This window comes from Plectropomus leopardus, chromosome 19 (genome assembly GCF_026936395.1).
Source record: "Plectropomus leopardus strain MGB_pleo_1.0 chromosome 19, ASM2693639v1, whole genome shotgun sequence".
Lineage (NCBI taxonomy): Eukaryota > Metazoa > Chordata > Actinopteri > Perciformes > Serranidae > Plectropomus > Plectropomus leopardus.
Window position 1 is genome coordinate 25,083,636 of NC_142194.1, and position 21,381 is coordinate 25,105,016.

At 37.0% G+C, this 21,381-nt stretch overlaps 2 protein-coding genes across 4 annotated transcripts in view; one reads left to right on the forward strand and one right to left on the reverse strand.

Annotated features, from left to right (window-relative positions):
* Positions 1 to 8,285, reverse strand: LOC121959228 (uncharacterized). Of its 2 annotated transcripts, XM_088070355.1 has the most exons (16): positions 7,941 to 8,285; positions 7,533 to 7,640; positions 6,464 to 6,539; positions 4,921 to 5,077; positions 4,699 to 4,744; positions 4,524 to 4,582; positions 4,389 to 4,424; positions 4,194 to 4,246; positions 3,958 to 4,090; positions 2,302 to 2,516; positions 2,163 to 2,208; positions 1,100 to 1,165; positions 939 to 998; positions 736 to 821; positions 436 to 530; positions 1 to 336 (listed from the first exon to the last, which is right to left on the reverse strand). In XM_088070355.1, exons 1-16 carry the CDS (start codon positions 7,975 to 7,977, stop codon positions 302 to 304), a joined length of 1,308 nt encoding a protein of 435 aa, XP_087926481.1. In that variant the 5' UTR covers positions 7,978 to 8,285; the 3' UTR covers positions 1 to 301. The 2 variants fall into 2 exon arrangements, with proteins under 2 accessions (XP_087926481.1, XP_087926479.1); XM_088070353.1 differs by lacking the exon at positions 7,941 to 8,285 and having other exon boundaries at positions 7,533 to 7,893.
* The window catches only part of LOC121958522 (butyrophilin subfamily 1 member A1), a 24,692-nt gene continuing 9,207 nt past the window's right edge, over positions 5,897 to 21,381 (forward strand). Inside the window, exons 1-3 of one of the 2 annotated variants that reach the window (XM_088070357.1) lie at positions 5,897 to 6,082; positions 7,309 to 7,410; positions 7,488 to 7,584. The gene's annotated coding sequence lies outside the window, so the exon portion shown is untranslated. The remainder of the gene's footprint in view (positions 6,083 to 7,308; positions 7,411 to 7,487; positions 7,585 to 21,381) is intronic. The other variant, XM_088070356.1, reaches the window with a different exon arrangement.

Consider the following 21,381-nt stretch of genomic DNA (forward strand, 5'->3'; position numbering starts at 1 on the left):
TTGACAATATCTGTTTTTTTCTTTTCAGTTTAGTTTATCATTAAATTGTTGTCAAACTTCATCCCAAGTGGTATCTTTAATACTGTATTTAAACCTGGCTGTAGGAAACAAGTGTGTATACATATGTGTGTGTGCATATATCATATATATTAATATACTCATTCTTTTATTAAAAATTATCCCCTAATATGAAATGGTACACTCTTACTTATATTCATATTCAGTGAGTAATAGTTTTTATGCACATTTTACACTTATTTACAAAACATGATACAAGTGTTAATCCACTGTTGGTGGGTTGTCATACAAACCACTCTGTGTGCTTGAAACCAGTCGCTGTAACAAGCACAAACACAAAATGAGCTTTTAACATGAATAAAAATAGAAGTGTGAGTGAGTTTCTCATGCAGAAAGCTCATAACTGCCATGCCTCACCTATACGTAGGACAAGCTCTTCACACTCCTTGGCAGTGCTGGCTCTTAGCGCCACGCAGCAGAAGCCTGTAGACTGAGGGGTTTCTGGGGAGTCTCTGTGAACGGAGCCAATCACATGGTTAGATGACATATGGGCGCAGCCAATGACAACAGATGTAATGGCTAGGGTATTGCATCACCACGTGTCCCTATGGAGAAGTGTTATTCAATAGGGTTGTGTGTGGAGCACTCTTATAATGGATAAATCAATCATCCTATACTGCAATAATAATGAAATATTTGCAGAAATGTAATACTTACGCCACACAAAATGCAAATATCGTGTAGTCTGGTTGACCGAATCTCCCAACGCATGAAATCTCTGGATAGTGATGCTCAAACAGCTCCTGATGAAAACATGATATTATTTAGGAGAATAGAATTGCAGCTTAAAAAATCTGATAATTGTCATGTAATCGCAAAGAGGGAACATCAACTTAATTACATTACACGCATCTACTCACCAGTTTACTGCTGCTGTCCGTGCATGTCAAATGTGTCTCCTTCATATCTAAGAGCACTTCCTGCAAGAAAAATTTCACTGATTGAGCACATGCTGATGGTGACTTTTGTTTTGCAGACCAACAGGCCACCATGCCCTGAGGCAGGGGAGCAGCTTCTTTACCTTGCTTGGCAGGTTTTTCTGCAAAACTTGTTTAATGCCCTGCTGCAGCACCTCCTTGCCCCCAAACTAAAAGAGAGGTAAAAGCAGATTTCACCAAAGCTTTAAAGACTAAGGCCCTGTTTGCACATGGTATTAACATGCGCCCTCGATGATTGTATCACAGATGGACAGCAGACAAAGCACCACGCATTAACTTCGGGGGTAGAAAACTGCCTCATCTCTGCAAACTCTGCTTTCATTGATTAGTTTTAAACCACCTAACAAAATCGATCTCAGATTAAGTGTAGCCTAAGCTATATTTCAAACACTTTCACCACTTTACTTTGCCATAAGAAAGTCCTTACTGACGGAGATTTGAAGTCGGTATATCAAAAACACCAGACTACATTGAAGAAATCATTTTACTCCACTGAATAGTGGAGCTGCTGCTTTACAGCTGCCTCCATCAGCTGTTGTGTAATGTAAAGAGGATAAAATATATATTATATATATATATATATATATTATATATATATATATATTGAACACTTAAATTGATATTGATTGTTTTAAGATGTTAAATGTCTTACTGAGGCCCAGTCCACGGCAATCCATCACTTAGCTTAGCTGCCAGTGTTGTGGGACTGTACTATATCTATTAGTGTAGGCAGGGCCCAGTTAAAGTCCGACTGAAGTGTTAACATGACGGAAAAGCTTGACTTCCAATCTCCTTATCTGGGTGTGTTAGTTAAATTTCAAGGATTTCGTTTCAGTCCATTTTTAGTCAGACTTATATGTTTACGTGTATTTCCATGTCCAGTTTTAATCCGAATAACACATTAATTTAACATTTTCACTGTCTAATCCTGAAAACCGCCTGCGTCACATGGAAAAAAAATCGTCAAAACTGCGAATATCTACATGTTCTGCAGTTCAGCAGCAGCCGAGACACAAGTAGTGGGGCTGCTCTAATCTGTTAACATGGGCATTAAAAAAAAAAGCATGTTAAAAGCAGATGTAAACAGGGCCAAACACGTATACACAAAGAACAATATTAAATTGTAAAGCAATAGCGCTTATTTACCGCTCCAATGTTTGCTTTTCCCAAGTACTGCACGATGTAGACAATCCTGTTAAGGAATGGTGGGTCAGTGAAATATGTCAGAAGTACAACTGGCAAAATGTTCAATAAATCATCCCTATTAATTTGGTAACACACTTGCCTCCCCTCTTTGAGACACTGTGACGGAGACATTCTCTGGTCATTGGTGGCTGACTGCTGGGAGGGAGTGGGGCCGAGCTGCAGGGTGGGGTTCTCGATCCTCAGGGCCCTCAGAAGTTTGATAAGGGGCCGATACACTGTCCCATCATGAGCCCTCCACCGCAGAATACTGATGGACAGAGGGCTGCCCTTTAGCCGGGACAGAACCACACCTGCCTGGAAAAACAGAGGAAATGTAGCCAGGGGTGTTTCTAGAGTTCGAGGACACTGGGGGCTTAGCACAGACCCCTGTAAGGGGGGATTCTTTTTTATGAGTAAGCTCTCTTTTGATGCTTTTTTTATGCACTCTTGTACACACCTTGAGCTGTGTACAAGTACCTCTAAGGTTTGTTTAGTAGTAAATGTAAATGTAAAAAAAAAATGTTTAAGTGATGCAAACACTTAAAGGGTTTTTCAAACACGTGTGAAAATGAGTTGGGGTGGCCAGTGATTTAAAATGTCAGACCTTCATCATTACATCCTTATATACATTTGTGTGAAATTTGAGCATATGGATTTTGACCACCGAATTCCAGTCAGTACATTCTTGAGTCCAAATGGACATTTATACCACATTTAAGGAAACTCTCTCAAGGCTATCTTCAGATATTGTGTTGACGAAAATGAGACGGTTGCAGGGTCACAGTGACTCTGAACTTTGACCACCAAAATCTAAACAGGACACCCTTGAGTCCACTCAAACGTTTGTGCCAAATTTGAAGAAATTCCCTCAAGGTTTTCTTGAGATATTGCGTTCGCAAGAATGAGACAGACAAGGTCACAGGGACCTTGACCTTTGAGCTATGACCACCAAAATCTAATCAGCTCTTCCTTGATTTCAAGTGGATATTTGTGCTAATCACAAAGAAATTCCCTAAAGGTGCCATGTCACATCTTGTTAAATATGATAAGGCTGAAACCTCAAGATAAACATTGAGGGCAAAAATGAGAACAGAGGGGAATTTCTTTTTTTTTAAAAATTTTACTAGAAGAGTCCTTCACAGCCAACACAGGCATTTTCAGTTGTTCTGGCTGAATAGAGCTGTGCTAAGGTTGTGTAAGCAGTTGTGCAATATCACCATACTACATGTAATAATAAAAACGATAAGCTGTCCCACCCTAACTGGTGCCACAAAACTAACAGGAGAACTAGGGAGGCGTCTATCGAGCCATAAGTATGCAGCCACACATTTCTGAGAAGAGGTCTAATCAGGCAACAAAGGTGAAAACACTTCTTGTTATAATGGCCTTTTGTTTTACAGAGGACATTAATAATTAATAATGTCTAAATTACATTTAGGTACTGGCTGGCTCACTTGTTGGACTGTCTTTCAGAGACACTTAAAAGGGACAGTTCAAACACAAAATCAAAAAGATATATTTTTTGTTTGTAGTACTATGTATCAGTCTAGATTATTTTGGTGTGAGTTGCAGAGTGTTGGAGATATTGGCTGTAGAGATGTCTGCCTTTTCTTCAATATAACAGGACTAGATAGCACTTAAATGGCTTTTATTTTTATTTTTATTTTTACCAGATACACAATGCTGAGAAAGAGACATAATGTCTTTAAATGTCTCTGGTTATGACTTATATATTACACTGCATGGGTGAGGATACCTGTCCATTCTTGGAATTCCTCAATGAGGTGCCGTTGATCTCATCAATGATGTCACCAGGACAGATAAACTTGTCGACATGAGCCTGACTATCAGGGATCAGTTCGAGGACGAAGACGCGCCCTCTGAGATACCTGAGAGACAGGCAGAGACAGAGGGAGAGGATGATGCACATTGGACAGATCTATTGGTGAATTGATATACTTTATGAAAAACAGTAGAGAGGACGGTACAAACCTCAACACCAACCCTAACTCCCGACAGGGCACTACCTCATATGTCTCACACACCTGGAAAATATACAAACAATTAACAGATGGAGTCTGAATTCCACAATCTCACTGCAACATGTCCTGCTTTTGTCATTTTTTAATGGATTTCCATAAGTTATTTAAGTTGTGAGTTATGAAACAATATTCATAATTTTTTTACCGGTAGGAGCCAACTCTCATCCAGAAAACTGCAATTCTGTGCCAAGAGACCAGGGGAGGTTATTAGTGCAGAGCTGTTTGAATGCAAAGTGATTTGGAAGAAAAGTTGAGGCATAAATGATGGAGCTGAACTGACCTCCATGTCCAGTTTAAACTCCATGTGAGAGAGGACCAGCAGCAGAGACATGAAAGGCTCTGCAAAGAGAGAACAGTGTTGTTGATCTTGGACATTGATTGCCAGCGATGACAAGCACTTCCTTAGCTTTGCTCAGCATTTGAAGGAAACAATCAGATCAAGTACAAAGCCTCACCCACAAATTCCTCATTCCTGAGGATTGACATATCCGGGCTGTACCACTGCAGGGGAGAGAAACAGCATGAACCAAAGCTGTTTCAGACTCTTACTGAGACTCGGCAACGGGTATATTTGGTGGACAATTTGCCCCATAGAAGAGCAAATATGGGTAGCACCAGCAAAATACATAAAAAATATAATGTATCATAGAAAATGTGTTTTGGTCCATGCGTCTGACCTCCAGGACTCTGGGTGTGTGCAGCAGGTGTGTGATGAACTGCGGCAGAGCCTTGCGGCTGAGAGCCAGTCTGAGTAGGTAGCGTCCTCGGCCCTGAGCTGAAAGCAGCTTCCTGCAAACTCTGGTCTGCTCCACCACCAAGGACACAGCGGACAGCCTACACACACACACACACACACACACCAGCAGCAGAAACAATAGGTGTTAGGTGTTTTTTGATGATCAAGGTCTATTTTGATGCTTTTTATGCACTCTGGCACTTAATTTTTCCTTAAAACTTTGCACCATTCAGGATGCCAGGTGCAGCGGAAGTCAAACTTAATAGTGCTGTGTCTAAAAGTTTCTACTGAAGGCCTCTGTGGCATCTCCTCTCTTCTATTGATTTGATCTGATCTGCTCTGACCGGATCGACAGATTATTCTCCCTACAAGTCGAACTTCACAAACTGATGCTGAATCCAAAAAAACCCCCAAAAAAGAACAACTCATGAAGACTTCTGTTGTCGCTGTGTTCTCACAGACCCAAAGAGGATGATATAAGTGGCACACACACACACACACACACACACACACAAGATTTAAATAAATAAGCAGGAAATTTGTAAGCTGTTTGTAAGTAAGCTACAACTAGTTACATACTATCTTAGGTGTCAGGATCTTAGGTTTTTGAGTTTGGGCTTTGTTATGTTTTCATGTCACTCCTGTTCTGTGTCCTGTTATATTCTGTAGTAGTACTCCTCATGTGTAGTGTCTGATTTTACTTCCTGTCTTTGTGTGTTTCACCTTAATATGTCCCTGATTAATTTCACCTGTCTTTTGTAAGTCTTGTTCCCTGTTACCAGAGTCTTCCCTGCTCACCTGTTCTGTTTTTGTCTTTTTTGCTCCACCCTGGTGTCCTCTGCCACCTACTCCAGCTGTGTCTCATTCTCCTGATTAGTCTCCTGTGTATATATACCTGTGTGTTTCCCTTGTCATCCTAGTTGGCTTTAGTTTGGTGTTTGATTCCTGTTTTATTTGTACTTTGTGCTTTTGTTACCTGCTTATTTTTTTGGACATCATAATCATCAACAGTATTAAAGCCCACTTTTTGTTTGTGTACCTGTCTGCTCTGTTTGTTCTCCATTTGGGTCCACATCTGAACTCACTCATGAAAATAGGTAGAGGTAAGAATTTTATGTGAATAGCATTCCTAATCTTGAAACCTCTTTTTGTTACACAATGCTTGAGTAGTTTTTTTTTTTTTTAATTAAATCATGCTATGCTAATCTGGGTAACTTTGATTCCAATTCAAGGATCCCCAACAATGCCAAATAAATGCAGTCTTTCATACTCTGAATTGAATATTACGTCAACAGGAGAATATTTACTGAGTTACATTAGATTCTCTTGCAAATACCATTCAGGGCTTTTGAGAAAACAATCAGGGCTGGAGCCCCAGAAGCCCTGCCCCTGGAAATAATAGTATTTCTATCAGAGTAAGGTATGTTACAGTGCAAAGTTATAACATTATTAAAAATCAGTTTATCTAAGCAGGATGTTGTTACCTGCCACAGGTATCTTGGTGGGTGAGCTGTTCAAAACACTGCCAGTAGTCTCTGTGTACCAGACTGAGAACTGGCTCTGGAGGGAGAGCAAACACACACTCAGTCCGAACTGCAAAAACACTGTTCACCTATAGAGTCTCATATAATGTATCATTAAGATATTTAAAATACAGTGTTTAAACTCTTTGAAACCTGTGCAAATTGGTTTGATTTCTTTATAAACATTGCAAGAAGGCAAACAGTAACTTAACGAGCCACGGCCAAAAAATGAGCAAAAAACTAGTAAAGAAGTTACAAGAAAATTACCTTTATAATAATAATTAATTATAAAATATAAATAATTATATATATTTTACATTTTTGGGGGGCATAATTTTCTAATAATGCTCCCCCTTTAATTAAAAAAAATCTTAGGCAAATTTCTTGTCACCTTTTACTAATTTCTTGAAATTTGTGGGACATTTTTTACCAAGTTGGTATGGTTTATCATTAAGATACTGAAAATACACCAAGCCCACCCTCCAAACACAGTGTTTAACCCTTAACCCTTTAACCCTTAACAAGAAAATACCTAAAACTAAGCAAATAATAATAATAATAATAATAATAATAATAATAATAATAATAATAATAAAAGTCCTAAAAACAAAACAATAGATGTGTAGTTATTTTGTATATTTTAATGTTTTTATGTTTTTACTGTGATATAATTTTTAATATATTCCTTTAATAAATATATATCTTTTTTGGACATTTAATTTCCAGACATTTGTCCAATTTTTGGGATTTTTTTCTAATATTTATCCTCTCTCTCTCTTTTTTTTTTTTTTTTTTCAATTTTTTAGGCAACTGTTTTTTCACCTTTTAGTAATTTTAGCATGTTTCAGGGGGGAAAAAACAGCCTCTTGAGGCATAAACTGACATCCCAACATACATATGCCTACCAGGTAAGCAACTTGCAATAGAGACATTTGTTTTTCAGCAATATGTCGATAAAGAACATTCAGTTTTAACAAACCTGCAGAAATGTATTTTTTTCAGAGGAAAAACATATTTTGTGGATGCTTACGTTGGAGCCCCTTCCTGAGGACCAGCTCGACGAGCTCACAGCAGGAGGCGAGGTGAGGGTTGGTGTCTGACACTGTGTCTCCGTGTGACTGCAGGTTCAGGACGCACACTGGGAGGGGACAGAACATAACGCACAGCTGACAGCGGATCTGTTGTCGGTCCGCGTGAGTGTGGCCATGCATGTAACCTGCTCGATCATCGCCATCTCATACATCAACACTACACCAGTGGCTGTGCAGAAATAAACAGCCTAACAGATGTTGGGTTTTTTGTTTTTGTTTTTGTTTTTTACATAAGAACACAAATGATAAAGTAAGTCATTTATTATTTAGCAGCGAGCCATACGCGCAAAACTGGACGAAGCAACCGGCTGTAATGGATCCAATAACAGCACAGTGTGCGTCCTTACCTTTGAGAGTGGCGAGCAGAGGGTCTTTGGGTGCCATGTTGAGGGACCAGCTGTGATCGGAGGTTGTCGTTGACAGCACACACACTCGCACACACACACACACACACACACACACACACACACATGCAACGCCTGTTCTGTCATGCAAGCACAGCGACACGCGCTGTAATTACACTTCCGTGTAGTGTACCTGACATACCGAGACACCTTCCCATCCCACATTGTCCCCCACAGACACAGACGGTGGACAGCTGGATTGAACACTGTGCAATTTAGTTTTTCTATTTAAAAAAAATAAACGCTCTGAATTAATATAGGAGCTTTCTGGGCGCCTCGAAATGAAATTCATATGAAATGTTTATTGGCTATAGTGACATCTGCTGTTCAATTTCCAAATCTAAAAACGTCTTGCTGAACGTCGATCGAACAATAAACACGTCATAGTCTTGTATGTAAAGTATGTTGAACAAAAATGAACAAAAGCCTCAGTCTAGAATGTTGAAATGAGATGAAATGTAGGAAATTGTGAAATCTTGATTGTATATGTCGTTTAAAAATGATAAAAGCGTGATAGTATAGCATGACTTCCAAATAATCATGACAACGTGCTGGTATATGTCGATCAAAAGATCATAAAAACGTAATGCTGATGTATAGTATGTCTTTCAATTGAAAAAAGAGGTAGTACTATAATGTAAAAAAAAAAAATGATAAAAGCATGATACTAAGGTATGTTACTCAAAAATGTTATAGACGTACTGGTACACTAAGTCATTTAAAAAAACATTAAAAAACGTCATAGTTTACTGTATCTTCCAAAAAAAAGAAAAGAACGTCATAGTACAGTATGTCATCGAAAAAATGATTAAAAATAACACTATAGTATGGCATTTTTGGTCTTTTTCGACATGCTATGTTATGGTGTTTTGGACTGTTTTTGCAACATTTTATGCCATGATGTGTCTCGGTATGCTATTTTATGTGATTTTTTGCTGTTTTTGGGACATGATTATTTAGACATTTTCACCATACAATAGTATAGCATTTAAGTTGTTTTTTCGACACACTATATTATGATGTTTTTGGCAGTTTTTGCAACATTCTATGCTATGGTGTGTCTTGACACACTATTTGATGCTGTTTTGAGGTCTTTTCAGCTGTTTTGGGGACATGTCATTTTTGACATTTTTTGCTATATTATAGCCTTGCCTTTTCTGTAATTTTTTCAACATGCATTATTATGGTGTTTTTGGCCGTTTTTGCAACATTCTATGCTATGGCGTGTCTTGGCACACTATTTTATGTTGTTCTGAGGTGTTTTCGGCTGTTTTTAGGACATGTCAGTTTTGACATTTTTTGCCATACTATAGCCTTGCTTTTTTGGTAATTTTTTCACCATGCATTATTATGGTGTTTTTGGCTGTTTTTGCAACATTCTATGGTATAGCGTGTCTTGGCACACTATTTTATGCTGTTCTGTATTTTTTTCAGCTGTTTTTAGGACATGTCATTTTTTTTTTTTTTTTCCACACTATAGCCTTGCCTTTTCGGTCATTTTTTCAACATGCATTATTTTGGTGTGATTGTCGGTTGTTGTAACATTATTTGCCATAGCGTGTCTTGGCATGCTATTTTATGCTGTTTTGAAGTATTTTCAGCTGTTTTTGGGACATGTCATTTTTGACATTTTTTGCCATACTATAGCCTTGCCTTTTCGGTCATTTTTTCAACATGCATTATTTTGGTGTTCTTGTCGGTTTTTGCAACATTTGATGATATGGCGTGACTTGGCATGCTATTTCATGCTGTTCTGAGGTGTTTTCAGCTGTTTTTGGGACATGTCATTTTGGACATTTTTTGCTATACTATATAGCCTTGCCTTTTCGGTCATTTTTTCAATATGCATTATTTTGGTGTTTTTTACCGTTTTTGCAACATTCTATGCTATGGTGTGTCTTGGTACAGTATTTAATGCTGTTTTGAGGTGTTTTCAGCTGTGTTTGGGACATGTCATTTTTGACTTTTTTTGCCATACTATAGCTTTTTCCTTTTCGGTCATTTTTTCAACATGCATTATTTTGGTGTTATTGTTGTTATTGTTATGACTCGGCACACTATTTTATGCTGTTTTGAGGTGTTTTCAGCTGTTTTTGGGACATGTCATTTTTGACATTTTTTGCCATACTATAGCTTTTTCCTTTTCGGTCATTTTTTCAACATGCATTATTTTGGTGTTATTGTCGGTTTTTGCAACATTCTATGCTATGGCGTGACTCGGCATGCTATTTTATACTGTTCTGAGGTGTTTTCAGCTGTTTTTGGGACATGTCATTTTTGACCTTTTTTGCTATACTATAGCCTTGCCTTTTCGGTCATTTTTTCAACATGCATTATTTTGGTGGTTTTTGCCGTTTTTGCAACATTCTATGCTATGGCGTGTCTAGGCACACTATTTTATGCTGTTCTGAGGTGTTTTCAGCTGTTTTTGGGATATGTCATTTTTGACATTTTTTGCCATACTATAGCCTTGCCTTTTTGGTCATTTTTTCAACATGCATTATTTTGGTGTTATTGTCGGTTTTTGCAACGTTCTATGCTATGGCGTGTCTTGGCATGCTATTTTATGCTGTTTTGATGTGTCATCAGTTGTTTTTGGGACATGTCATTTTTGACATTTTTTGCCATACTATAGCCTTGCTTTTTTGGTATTTTTTTCAACATGTATTATTATGGTGTTTTTGGCTGTTTTTGCAACATTCTATGCTATAGCGTGTCTTGGCACACTATTTTATGCTGTTCTGAGGTGTTTTTTTGAGCTGTTTTTAGGACATGTCATTTTTGACATTTTTTGCCATACTATAGCCTTGCCTTTTTGGTCATTTTTTCAACATGCATTATTATGGTGTTATTGTCGGTTGTTGTAACATTATTTGCTATAGCGTGTCTTGGCATGCTATTTTATGCTGTTTTGAAGTATTTTCAGCTGTTTTTGGGACATGTCATTTTTGACATTTTTTGCCATACTATAGCCTTGCCTTTTCGGTCATTTTTTCAACATGCATTATTTTGGTGTTTTTGGCCGTTTTTGCAACATTCTATGCTATGGTGTGTCTTGGTACAGTATTTAATGCTGTTTTGAGGTGTTTTCAGCTGTTTTTGGGACATGTCATTTTTTACTTTTTTTGCCATACTATAGCTTTTTCCTTTTAGGTCATTTTTTCAACATGCATTATTTTGGTGTTATTGTTGTTATTGTTATGACTCGGCACACTATTTTATGCTGTTTTGATGTGTCATCAGCTGTTTTTGGGACATGTCATTTTTGACATTTTTTGCCATACTATAGCCTTGCCTTTTCTGTCATTTTTTCAGCATGCATTATTTTGGTGTTTTTGGCCGTTTTTGCAACATTCTTTGCAATGGCGTGACTCGGCATGCTATTTTATGCTGTTCTGATGTGTTTTCAGTTGTTTTTGGGACATGTCATTTTTGACATTTTTTGCCATACTATAGCCTTGCCTTTTCGGTCATTTTTTCAACATGCATTATTTTGGTGTTTTTGGCCATTTGTGCAACATTCTATGCTATGGTGTGTCTTTGCACACTATTTTATGCTGTTTTGATGTGTCATCATTTGTTTTTGGGACATGTCATTTTTGACATTTTTTGCCATACTATAGCCTTGCCTTTTTGGTCATTTTTTCAACATGCATTATTTTGGTGTTATTGTCGGTTTTTGCAACGTTCTATGCTATGGCGTGTCTTGGCATGCTATTTTATGCTGTTTTGATGTGTCATCAGTTGTTTTTGGGACATGTCATTTTTGACATTTTTTGCCATACTATAGCCTTGCTTTTTTGGTATTTTTTTCAACATGTATTATTATGGTGTTTTTGGCTGTTTTTGCAACATTCTATGCTATAGCCTGTCTTGGCACACTATTTTATGCTGTTCTGAGGTGTTTTTTTGAGCTGTTTTTAGGACATGTCATTTTTAATTTTTTTTTGCCATACTATAGCCTTGCCTTTTCGATCATTTTTTCAACATGCATTATTTTGGTGTTATTGTCGGTTGTTGTAACATTATTTGCTATAGCGCAACTCGGCATGCTATTTTATGCTGTTCTGATGTGTTTTCAGTTGTTTTTGGGACATGTCATTTTTGACATTTTTTGCCATACTATAGCCTTGCCTTTTCGGTCATTTTTTCAACATGCATTATTTTGGTGTTTTTGGCCATTTTTGCAACATTCTTTGCAATGGCGTGTCTTGGCATGCTATTTTATGCTGTTCTGAGGTGTTTTCAGCTGTTTTTGGGACATGTCATTTTTGACTTTTTTTGCCATACTATAGCTTTTTCCTTTTCGGTCATTTTTTCAACATGCATTATTTTGGTGTTATTGTTGTTATTGTTATGACTCGGCACACTATTTTATGCTGTTCTGATGTGTCATCAGCTGTTTTTGGGACATGTCATTTTTGACATTTTTTGCCATACTATAGCCTTGCCTTTTCAGTCATTTTTTCACCATGCATTATTTTGGTGTTTTTGGCCATTTTTGCAACATTCTTTGCAATGGCGTGTCTTGGCATGCTATTTTATGCTGTTCTGAGGTGTTTTCAGCTGTTTTTGGGATATTTCATTTTTGACTTTTTTTGCCATACTATATAACCTTGCTTTTTTGGTAATTTTTTCACCATGCGTTATTATGGTGTTTTTGGCCATTTGTGCAACATTCTATGCTATGGTGTGTCTTCGCACACTATTTTATGCTGTTTTGATGTGTCATCAGTTGTTTTTGGGACATGTCATTTTTGACATTTTTTGCCATACTATAGTCTGGCTTTTCGGTCATTTTTTCAACATGCATTATTTTGGTGTTTTTCCCCGTTTTTGCAACATTCTATGCTATGGCGTGACTCGGCATGCTATTTTATGCTGTTCTGAGGTGTTTTCAGCTGTTTTTGGGACATGTCATTTTTGACATTTTTTGCCATACTACATCCTTGCCTTTTCGGTCATTTTTTCAACATGCATTATTTTGGTGTTTTGGGCCATTTTTGCAACATTCTATGCTATGGTGTGTCTTGGTACAGTATTTCATGCTGTTTTGAGGTGTTTTCAGCTGTTTTTGGGACATGTCATTTTTGACTTTTTTTGCCATACTATAGCTTTTTCCTTTTCGGTCATTTTTTCAACATGCATTATTTTGGTGTTTTTGGCCGTTTTTGCAACATTCTTTGCAATGGCATATCTTGGCATGCTATTTTATGCTGTTCTGAGGTGTTTTCAGCTGTTTTTGGGACATGTCATTTTTGACATTTTTTGCCATACTATAGCCTTGCCTTTTCGGTCATTTTTTCACCATGCATTATTTTGGTGTTTTTGGCCATTTTTGCAACATTCTTTGCAATGGCGTGACTCGGCATGCTATTTTATGCTGTTCTGAGGTGTTTTCAGCTGTTTTTGGGACATGTCATTTTTGACATTTTTTGCCATACTATAGCCTTGCCTTTTCGGTCATTTTTTCAACATGCATTATTTTGGTGTTTTTGGCCATTTTTGCAACATTCTTTGCAATGGCGTGTCTTGGCATGCTATTTTATGCTGTTCTGAGGTGTTTTCAGCTGTTTTTGGGACATGTCATTTTTGACATTTTTTGCCATACTATATAGCCTTGCTTTTTTGGTAATTTTTTCAGCATGCGTTATTTTGGTGTTTTTGGCCATTTTTGCAACATTCTATGCTATGGTGTGTCTTGGTACAGTATTTCATGCTGTTTTGAGGTGTTTTCAGCTGTTTTTGGGACTAGTCATTTTTGACCTTTTTTGCCATACTATAGCCTTGCCTTTTCTGTCATTTTTTCAACATGCATTATTATGGTGTTTTTGGCCGTTTTGCAACATTCTTTGCAATGGCGTGTCTTGGCATGCTATTTTATGCTGTTCTGAGGTGTTTTCAGCTGTTTTTGGCACATGTCATTTTTGACTTTTTTTTGCCAAACTATAGCCTTGCCTTTTCGCTCATTTTTTCAACATGCATTATTTTGGTGTTTTTGGCAGTTTTTGCAACATTCTTTGCAATGGCGTGACTCGGCATGCTATTTTATGCTGTTCTGATGTGTTTTCAGCTGTTTTTGGGACATGTCATTTTTTACCCTTTGCCATACTATAGCCTTGCCTTTCGGTCATTTTTTCAACATGCATTATTTTGGTGTTTTTGGCCGTTTTTGCAACATTCTTTGCAATGGCGTGTCTTGGCATGCTATTTTATGCTGTTTTGAGGTGTTTTCAGCTGTTTTTGGCACATGTCATTTTTGACTTTTTTTGCCATACTATAGCCTTGCCTTTTCGCTCATTTTTTCAACATGCATTATTTTGGTGTTTTTGGCAGTTTTTGCAACATTCTTTGCAATGGCGTGACTCGGCATGCTATTTTATGCTGTTCTGATGTGTTTTCAGCTGTTTTTGGGACATGTCATTTTTTACCTTTTTTGCCATACTATAGCCTTGCCTTTCGGTCATTTTTTCAACATGCATTATTTTGGTGTTTTTGGCCATTTTTGCAACATTCTTTGCAATGGCGTGTCTTGGCATGCTATTTTATGCTGTTCTGAGGTGTTTTCAGCTGTTTTTGGGACATGTCATTTTTGACATTTTTTGCTATACTATAGCCTTGCCTTTTCGGTCATCTTTTCAATATGCATTATTTTGGTGTTTTTGCCGTTTTTGCAACGTTCTATGCTATGGTGTGTCTTGGCACACTGTTTTATGCTGTTCTGAGGTGTTTTCAGCTGTTTTTGGGATATATCATTTTTGACATTTTTTGCCATACTATTTAGCCTTGCTTTTTTGGTAATTTTTTCAGCATGCGTTATTATGGTGTTTTTGGCCATTTGTGCAACATTCTATGCTATGGCGTGACTCGGCATGCTATTTTATGCTGTTCTGAGGTGTTTTCAGCTGTTTTTGGGACATGTCATTTTTGACATTTTTTGCCATACTATAGCTTTTTCCTTTTCGGTCATTTTTTCACCATGCATTATTTTGGTGTTTTTGGCCGTTTTTGCAACATTCTATGCTATGGCGTGTCTTGGCACGCAATTCTATGCTGTTTTGAAGTATTTTCAGCTGTTTTTGGGACATGTCATTTTTGACATTTTTTTGCCATACTATAGCCTTGCCTTTTCGGTCATTTTTTCAACATGCATTATTATGGTGTTTTGGGCCGTTTTTGCAATATTCTATGCTATGGCGTGTCTTGGCACGCTATTTTATGCTGTTCTGAGGTGTTTTCGGCTGTTTTTGGGACATGTCAGTTTTGACATTTTTTGCCATACTGTAGCCTTGCTTTTTTGGTCATTTTTTCAACATGCATTACTTTGGTGTTTTTGGCCGTTTTTGCAACATTCTTTGCAATGGCGTGTCTTGGCATGCTATTTTATGCTGTTCTGAGGTGTTTTCAGCTGTTTTTGGCACATGTCATTTTTGACTTTTTTTGCCAAACTATAGCCTTGCCTTTTCGCTCATTTTTTCAACATGCATTATTTTGGTGTTTTTGGCAGTTTTTGCAACATTCTTTGCAATGGCGTGACTCGGCATGCTATTTTATGCTGTTCTGATGTGTTTTCAGCTGTTTTTGGGACATGTCATTTTTTACCCTTTGCCATACTATAGCCTTGCCTTTCGGTCATTTTTTCAACATGCATTATTTTGGTGTTTTTGGCCGTTTTTGCAACATTCTTTGCAATGGCGTGTCTTGGCATGCTATTTTATGCTGTTTTGAGGTGTTTTCAGCTGTTTTTGGCACATGTCATTTTTGACTTTTTTTGCCATACTATAGCCTTGCCTTTTCGCTCATTTTTTCAACATGCATTATTTTGGTGTTTTTGGCAGTTTTTGCAACATTCTTTGCAATGGCGTGACTCGGCATGCTATTTTATGCTGTTCTGATGTGTTTTCAGTTGTTTTTGGGACATGTCATTTTTGACATTTTTTGCCATACTATAGCCTTGCCTTTTCGGTCATTTTTTCACCATGCATTATTTTGGTGTTTTTGGCCATTTGTGCAACATTCTATGCTATGGTGTGTCTTCGCACACTATTTTATGCTGTTTTGATGTGTCATCATTTGTTTTTGGGACATGTCATTTTTGACATTTTTTGCCATACTATAGCCTTGCCTTTTTGGTCATTTTTTTCAACATGCATTATTTTGGTGTTATTGTCGGTTTTTGCAACGTTCTATGCTATGGCGTGTCTTGGCATGCTATTTTATGCTGTTTTGATGTGTCATCAGTTGTTTTTGGGACATGTCATTTTTGACATTTTTTGCCATACTATAGCCTTGCTTTTTTGGTATTTTTTTCAACATGTATTATTATGGTGTTTTTGGCCATTTTTGCAACATTCTATGCTATAGCCTGTCTTGGCACACTATTTTATGCTGTTCTGAGGTGTTTTTTTGAGCTGTTTTTAGGACATGTCATTTTTAATTTTTTTTTGCCATACTATAGCCTTGCCTTTTCGATCATTTTTTCAACATGCATTATTTTGGTGTTATTGTCGGTTGTTGTAACATTATTTGCTATAGCGCGACTCGGCATGCTATTTTATGCTGTTCTGATGTGTTTTCAGTTGTTTTTGGGACATGTCATTTTTGACATTTTTTGCCATACTATAGCCTTGCCTTTTCGGTCATTTTTTCAACATGCATTATTTTGGTGTTTTTGGCCATTTTTGCAACATTCTTTGCAATGGCGTGTCTTGGCATGCTATTTTATGCTGTTCTGAGGTGTTTTCAGCTGTTTTTGGGACATGTCATTTTTGACATTTTTTGCTATACTATAGCCTTGCCTTTTCGGTCATCTTTTCAATATGCATTATTTTGGTGTTTTTGCCGTTTTTGCAACGTTCTATGCTATGGTGTGTCTTGGCACACTGTTTTATGCTGTTCTGAGGTGTTTTCAGCTGTTTTTGGGATATATCATTTTTGACATTTTTTGCCATACTATTTAGCCTTGCTTTTTTGGTAATTTTTTCAGCATGCGTTATTATGGTGTTTTTGGCCATTTGTGCAACATTCTATGCTATGGCGTGACTCGGCATGCTATTTTATGCTATTCTGATGTGTTTTTAGCTGTTTTTGGGACGTGTCATTTTTGACATTTTTCGCCATACTATAGCTTTTTCCTTTTCGGTCATTTTTTCACCATGCATTATTTTGGTGTTTTTGGCCGTTTTTGCAACATTCTATGCTATGGCGTGTCTTGGCACGCAATTCTATGCTGTTTTGAAGTATTTTCAGCTGTTTTTGGGACATGTCATTTTTGACATTTTTTTGCCATACTATAGCCTTGCCTTTTCGGTCATTTTTTCAACATGCATTATTATGGTGTTTTGGGCCGTTTTTGCAATATTCTATGCTATGGCGTGTCTTGGCACGCTATTTTATGCTGTTCTGAGGTGTTTTCGGCTGTTTTTGGGACATGTCAGTTTTGACATTTTTTGCCATACTGTAGCCTTGCTTTTTTGGTCATTTTTTCAACATGCATTACTTTGGTGTTTTTGGCCGTTTTTGCAACATTCTTTGCAATGGCGTGTCTTGGCATGCTATTTTATGCTGTTCTGAGGTGTTTTCAGCTGTTTTTGGCACATGTCATTTTTGACTTTTTTTGCCAAACTATAGCCTTGCCTTTTCGCTCATTTTTTCAACATGCATTATTTTGGTGTTTTTGGCAGTTTTTGCAACATTCTTTGCAATGGCGTGACTTGGCATGATATTTTATGCTGTTCTGATGTGTTTTCTGCTGTTTTTGGGACATGTCATTTTTTTCTCTTTGCCATACTATAGCCTTGCCTTTCGGTCATTTTTTCAACATGCATTATTTTGGTGTTTTTGGCCGTTTTTGCAACATTCTTTGCAATGGCGTGTCTTGGCATGCTATTTTATGCTGTTTTGAGGTGTTTTCAGCTGTTTTTGGCACATGTCATTTTTGACTTTTTTTGCCATACTATAGCCTTGCCTTTTCGCTCATTTTTTCAACATGCATTATTTTGGTGTTTTTGGCAGTTTTTGCAACATTCTTTGCAATGGCGTGACTCGGCATGCTATTTTATGCTGTTCTGATGTGTTTTCAGCTGTTTTTGGGACATGTCATTTTTTACCTTTTTTGCCATACTATAGCCTTGCCTTTCGGTCATTTTTTCAACATGCATTATTTTGGTGTTTTTGGCCATTTTTGCAACATTCTTTGCAATGGCGTGTCTTGGCATGCTATTTTATGCTGTTCTGAGGTGTTTTCAGCTGTTTTTGGGACATGTCATTTTTGACATTTTTTGCTATACTATAGCCTTGCCTTTTCGGTCATCTTTTCAATATGCATTATTTTGGTGTTTTTGCCGTTTTTGCAACGTTCTATGCTATGGTGTGTCTTGGCACACTGTTTTATGCTGTTCTGAGGTGTTTTCAGCTGTTTTTGGCACATGTCATTTTTGACTTTTTTTGCCAAACTATAGCCTTGCCTTTTCGCTCATTTTTTCAACATGCATTATTTTGGTGTTTTTGGCAGTTTTTGCAACATTCTTTGCAATGGCGTGACTCGGCATGCTATTTTATGCTGTTCTGATGTGTTTTCAGCTGTTTTTGGGACATGTCATTTTTTACCCTTTGCCATACTATAGCCTTGCCTTTTCCGTCATTTTTATGACATGCATTGTCATGGTGATTTTGGCAGTTGTTGCAACATTCTTTGCTAGGGTGTGCCTTGGCATGCTGTTTTATGCCGTTTTGAGGTGTTTTCAGCTGTTTTTGGGACATGTCATATTTTGACATTTTTTGCCATACTATAGCCTTGCCTTTTCGGTCATTTTTTCAACAAGCATTATTTTGGTGTTTTTGGCCATTTGTGCAACATTCTATGCTATGGCGTGACTCGGCATGCTATTTTATGCTGTTCTGAGGTGTTTTCAGCTGTTTTTGGGACATGTCATTTTTTACCTTTTTTGCCATACTATAGCCTTGCCTTTCGGTCATTTTTTCAACATGCATTATTTTGGTGTTTTTGGCCATTTTTGCAACATTCTTTGCAATGGCGTGTCTTGGCATGCTATTTTATGCTGTTCTGAGGTGTTTTCAGCTGTTTTTGGGACATGTCATTTTTGACATTTTTTGCCATACTATAGCCTTGCCTTTTCGGTCATCTTTTCAATATGCATTATTTTGGTGTTTTTGCCGTTTTTGCAACGTTCTATGCTATGGTGTGTCTTGGCACACTGTTTTATGCTGTTCTGAGGTGTTTTCAGCTGTTTTTGGGATATATCATTTTTGACATTTTTTTGCCATACTATAGCCTTGCCTTTTCGGTCATTTTTTCAACATGCATTATTTTGGTGTTATTGTCGGTTTTTTAACGACATTCTATGCTATGGCGTGTCAAGGCACACTATTTCATGCTGTTTTGTGGATTTTTTCAGCTGTTTTTGGGATATGTCAGTTTTGACATTTTTTGCCATACTGTAGCCTTGCTTTTTTGGTCATTTTTTCAACATGCATTATTTTGGTGTTATTGTCGGTTTTCACAACATTCTATGCTATGGCGTGTCAAGGCACACTATTTCATGCTGTTTTGAGGTGTTTTCAGCTGTTTTTGGGACATGTCATTTTTGACTTTTTTTGCCATACTATTGCCTTCCCTTTTCGGTCATTTTTTCAACATGCGTTATTATGGTGTTTTTGCAACATTCTATGCTATGGTGTGTCCTGGCACACTATTTTATTCTGTTCTAAGGTCTTTTCAGCTGTTTTTGGGATATGTCATTTTTGACATTTTTTGCCATTCTATATAGCCTTGCTTTTTTGTAATTTTTCAGCATGCGTTATTATGGTGTTTTTGGCCATTTCAGCAACATTTTATGCTATGGCGTGTCTTGGCACAGTATTTTATGTTGTTCTGAGGTGTTTTCAACTGTTTTTGGGACATGTCATTTTTGACATTTTTTGCCATACTATAGCCTTGCCTTTTCGGGCATTTTTTCAACATGCATCATTATGGTGTTTTTGGCCGTTTTTGCAGCATTCTATGCTTTGGTGTGTCTTGGCGTGCTATTTTATGCTGTATTTAGGTTATTTCAGTTGTTTTTTTGACATGTAATTTTTGACATTTTTTGCCATGCTATAGCCTTACCGTTTTTGTCATTTTTCAACATGCATTTTTTTGTGTTGCTGGCTTTTTTTGCAACATTCTATGCTATGATGTAGCTCGGCATGGTATTTATGTGAATGGCAGATTTTTTTGCCATTCTATAGTATGACATTTCCGGTTGGTGTTTGACATGCTACATTATTGTGTTTTTGACCGCTTTTGTAAAATTCTATGCCACGTTTCTTAGAATGCTTTTTATGTGGTTTTCAGCTGTTTTTTGGACATGTCATATTTTGACAATTTTAGCCATACTATAGTATAGCATTTCCGCTCATTCTTTGGACATGCTATGTTATGGTGTCTTGAGCCGTTTTTGCAACGTTGTATGCTATGACATGTCTCGGCATGCTATTTTATGGTTTTCAGCGGTTTTTGGGACATAGTAAGGCATTCTCGTTCATTTTTTCGACATGGCATAGAATGTTACAAAAACGACTCAAAACCCCATAATATAGTATGTCGAAAATTCGTCTGAAAATTCCACACTATAGTATGGTGAAAAACGTTAAAATGTAACTTAAAAAACCCATAAAAACATAAAAAATGTCATAGTATAGTATGTCGTCCAAACATTGATAAAAACATTATAATATAGTATTTTGTCGAAAAACTGATGACCACAAGAACCTCATTGTATTGGTTGTCTTTTTAAAATATCATAAAAATGTCATAGTATAAAACTTCGTCCTAACTATTATAAACACGTCATATTATAGAATGTCATCCAAAAAATAATAATTCAATTGTTGTAGTTCATTATGTCGTGCAAAAAAAAAAAAACTGTCACAGTATGGTATGTGGTCCAAAAATCTCATATGTCAAATGTCATATCAAATGTTGTTGTTTAAAAAAATCATAAAATCCAGAGTATAGTGCTCAAAAAATGACAAAAACATTTTAGTATTGTATCTTGCTCAAAAATAAAATCATAAAAACAATGCAGCATGGAATGTTCTTCAATAATCATGAAAATAACATAGTATAGTAAGCTACGTCGTTGAATAAATCATAAAAATGTTGTAAAAATGTATATCGCTGAAAAGCTCATAACATCGTAGTCATCAAAAAAAACAACAACACACACACATAAAAGTCATGGTCATAGTTTGCCATCATTTATAAATAATATCTTAGTATTACATATCAATGTAAGTCATTAACAAAGTGTTCGTATGGCATTTAGTTATGTATGGTATGATAGTATGGCAAAAGGCGTCTGTGGTCTCATCAGTGTCGGTG

Excerpts from the sequence above, each read along its gene's own strand:
- LOC121959228 (XM_088070353.1), bottom strand. The coding sequence starts at position 7,713 with ATGCATGGCCACACTCACGCGGACCGACAACAGATCCGCTGTCAGCTG. Across the intron at positions 6,540-7,532 it reads CCTCAGGAAGGGGCTCCAAC|AGCCAGTTCTCAGTCTGGTA; the intron begins GTAAGCATCCAC and ends CTCTCCCTCCAG. Across the intron at positions 4,745-4,920 it reads ACACACCCAGAGTCCTGGAG|TGGTACAGCCCGGATATGTC; the intron begins GTCAGACGCATG and ends TCTCCCCTGCAG.